The following is a 3,832-nucleotide window of genomic DNA, read 5'->3' on the forward strand; positions in this document are numbered from 1 at the left end:
AAACGCTACTTCTTTATTACTGTTATCTGCATGTAAAAAATGTACTGAGAGTTGCAAAATGTTGGATTACAGTTGGCGGTTATCTTGTTTCATAGCACTTTTGCTGGCTCTTTGTCCCCTTACATTGTCCAGAATTCACTGCCATGATGTAGGGTTTTTCTTTTTCTTGACCTCCTTTTGTTAATTATAAAAACAACATGATCATGTTTAGCCCATTAAAAACTAGGGTTTATTAAGTTGTCTCCATCAAGTAGTGGAATCCCATTTTGACGTGAGATTGATGACAATTGCAACAACTGTCATATGGCCTAGCCTATTGGAGAAATGAACTAAACTAGAAGAAAACTTTTGGAAAATATGGGCGCAAGTCCCTCGGGCGTCGCTGCCTGCTTTAAGCCACCAGCTATTTGCTGCAGTCCACTTACAAGAACTGCCCACTGAATCGATACCGTTGATTAGCAACGAATCTGCAGAGCTCTTTTTCGCATTTGTTTGCAGCGAAACAAGAAGCTTCGACAGCTCGTGTGTTGAAAGTCATTACTCATTACTGGTGATGGGTAACTATTAAATTTGTGATATAAATGAATCCCTATACAATAATTCCTATGTATTATGAATTTTAAAAATAAATCTAATCGATTATAAACTAAAATAAAACAAAAACTAAAGATTAGTGATATTTAAAAAAATATAATTAGATTATCAAAACAGAACCATAAGAATAATTGAGTGACTAAATATATAATTTAGTCTTGTGTTTTTTATCGAAGTTAACGATTTAGGACAAACAAGATAACGTTTTAAACTTCATAGGGCCACACATCTCAAAAATACTCTAAAAGATAAATCGGTACAAATGACATACTTTAAGAAACAATAGTGCATTTAAGCCATAACTTAATAACTCTTTCCCTTGAAGAAGAATAATAAAATATGTAGGGAAACCAAAAAAGAAAAAAAACATAATTCTAAACTAGTAAAAATTAATTAACAATCAACAAGTTGATTCAACTGGTAAACAATTTGATTCTGCTTAAGCATATCTCAAGTTCGAGTCTTTGTAAATACATAAAATCCTCGCTATGAGACTCACCTACCAAAATCGGGATTGTCCGGATTAGCCAAGGCGATACCTTGGGAACCAGAAGGACCAAAAAAAAATATTAACACAATCATGAAACTGCAAAATGCTCATCTCATCTCAATGTAGCAAAGAGTTCTGGTGGGGGTTATAACTCCAAAGGGACGCATCACACAGAAACCTCCCCTGTTTATTAAATCCTCGTCAATGGATATATTTTTTTCAGGTTATATAATGAATGAATGAATGAATGAATGACTAACTTCCTTAATTCTGGAAACCGAAAACTAAGAAATATATTTACAATGCTATGGTAGAGGGGGGCAGATCAATACAGTCTGATTCGAGTCCGGATAGTTGTACGACATATGGGGCAGAGCTGGAGATCTTCTCCACAGTCACAACAAGTCTGTTAAATTGAATGTTTAATTTCATTATTCATTTATACATACATACATACACACACATATATATACATATATATATATATATGTGTGTATGCATGTATATTATGATATGAAATGAAATTAAAAATGGGAGATAGAGTAAGCAATCAACCTGATGTCCACAACCAAAGGCCATGTCCTTGGGATTACAAAGACAAATGGGGCAAACCTGTACATTTTTCAGGAGAAAAGGGATGAAAATTTATGGTAACGTCTATATTGTTCCAACTCTTCATTTTATTTGAGGTGGTCGTATTCGGCACGCATCGGAATGGTGTACCTGATTGTCGTGAAAGGGAGTTGTGGCTGTAGTAACTGCCGTTTGATATCCAGAATAAGAGTTTGCGGGGAAATAAATGGGAGGGGGAAGAGGAACTCTTTCTGAAGTATTTCCCTTCCTCATTCTGATTTTTATTGTAAAAAGGAAACCGATTAATTTTGAACAACACAATTAAGAAATGAACATGAATGGAAGTCCACAAAAAACGAATAAATTACCCCAATAAGCCAAGCTCAATCGTTGCTTTATACTGTGAAGGTATTTCCATCAAGGCTGAAACTGCAAATTCTGCTTGCTTTCTTGATGAATTCATCATCTTTGACATTATCTCAGTGAAGTTAACAAACTAGCACAATCAAGTGAATTCGCGATAAAAAACAAGTCAGCTTTTAAGAACCAGCTAATCATGTGGAACTCAGAACTTAATTCAATTAGTTCATGTTCACCTGAAAATTGTCAAAAACACGAGTAGGGATATTGTCATCAAACTCCCTCATCATGTCCCAAGGTCCATCACCAACCCCGACTAGGACGATCGACAACGGGAACTCACTGCAGCCAAATGGCCTTGTGAGGATATATGTATATCTGGTGCTACAGGATATTAATGAGAATTACCTTGCTTTTACGATTGCATCAATTGTATTCTTCTCTTGGGGGCTGAGCTGACCATGATGTGTGTCAACACTTTGGGTCACCTAAAATATACATAAGATGAGATAGAAGTTGTACACAAACTGATGTGTGGAGTTTCAGAGAAATGTGAACTACCTGTCCATCTGCAATTATCAACAAAACATGGTATTGACCACCACTTTGCTCGACAATAGTGGTCGCCATTTCGATAATGGGTGCGAAAGATGTCGGTCCTGCAATCAGCGAATATAAACGATTACTGTAACAACCAACTGCTTCTACTTCAAGATGTATATACAGCAAGAATAAGCCAGGCACCTGCAAGTCGCAGTTGGGGAACAATTTCTCGGTATCGTGCGAGCACGTCCTCAAATCCTTCACAGAATTTCTCTTCCGGATAGAAACTGAAGACGTCTTGATCATGTGTCGATGCTGGAAAATATATGAATCAGTGTGTGTCTTATAATCCAAATAGTGAATCAAATCAATGTAGAATGACAAGAGAATTGAACCTTACCATCTCCAAATCCATAACAAGGAATCAAGTTATCCTCATCAAAAGCAGATAAACTCTGTCCAATAATCGATATAGCTTGTTCATAGGGATTTTGACCTTGTCCGATGTGATGCAAGCTTCGGTGGTTGAAGGACCTCGCTCCTGGTTTTCCATTAATGTTCAAATATGGTACATTGCAGATAATTTGAAAAAAAGAAAAAAAAAAGAAAAAGAAAAATATAGGCATCTAATGGTACCTGTCCATTCGTTGCTCTTTGTGAAATCAATGCCAATAATAAGATTAGAAGACTCAAGACCAGCTTGTGCAAGTGCAGCAGTAACCTGTGATCAACAAATTCTCACAAAGAAACAAAAGGACAGGCCAAATAAAAGTTCAAAAGAATAACAGAACATGAAGCTAACCTGGTCTAGTGTCTGGTAGTTATCAGTTATCCTCGAGTATTTCCTCTCTATAGTCTTATGAACACGCTGGGGTGTTCGACATCCGTAATTATTCAACGGAGATGGCGCATAACTTGGATGCTGAGGGGTGGGGTGTCCGTAAGGACTCGATGAACCTATATCACTTGACCTGCTTGTTCGGGACCTTCTACTAGAACTCTTTGAAATTTTGAGTCCCATAACTAATAAAATCTAAAGATTAACCTTGCTTCAATGGTTCACTAATGGAAACAAGTGATGTCTCCTCCTGCAATGAGCAAACCAAAATTTGGCAAATGATAAGAGTGGACATGAAAGGTTGTACGGTTACTGTAATCTAATTCTATTGAAGTATTTAAATGTTTCAGATAAAGCGAAATTTCCATGGAAACTCAATAAAATGAAGAAAAGGGTGCCGAAAATTAGTGACCGATTCAAAGGTTATGCGACCA

The 3,832-nt window shown here is 36.6% G+C and overlaps 1 protein-coding gene across 1 annotated transcript; it reads right to left on the reverse strand.

Annotated features, from left to right (window-relative positions):
• Window positions 1-1,385: 1,385 nt before the first annotated feature.
• Window positions 1,386-3,581, reverse strand: LOC120210863 (E3 ubiquitin-protein ligase RGLG2-like). The gene is made up of 11 exons (XM_039209523.1): window positions 3,363-3,581; window positions 3,197-3,281; window positions 2,961-3,101; window positions 2,762-2,875; window positions 2,579-2,676; window positions 2,426-2,505; window positions 2,254-2,359; window positions 2,026-2,153; window positions 1,808-1,931; window positions 1,640-1,696; window positions 1,386-1,490 (listed from the first exon to the last, which is right to left on the reverse strand). The coding sequence occupies exons 1-11, from the start codon at window positions 3,579-3,581 to the stop codon at window positions 1,410-1,412; spliced, it is 1,233 nt and encodes a 410-aa protein (XP_039065454.1). The 3' UTR covers window positions 1,386-1,409.
• Window positions 3,582-3,832: the final 251 nt, after the last annotated feature.

The sequence above is a fragment of the Hibiscus syriacus genome, unplaced genomic scaffold (genome assembly GCF_006381635.1).
Source record: "Hibiscus syriacus cultivar Baekdansim isolate YM2019G1 unplaced genomic scaffold, ASM638163v2 tig00109937_pilon, whole genome shotgun sequence".
NCBI classification, from domain to species: Eukaryota; Viridiplantae; Streptophyta; class Magnoliopsida; order Malvales; family Malvaceae; genus Hibiscus; species Hibiscus syriacus.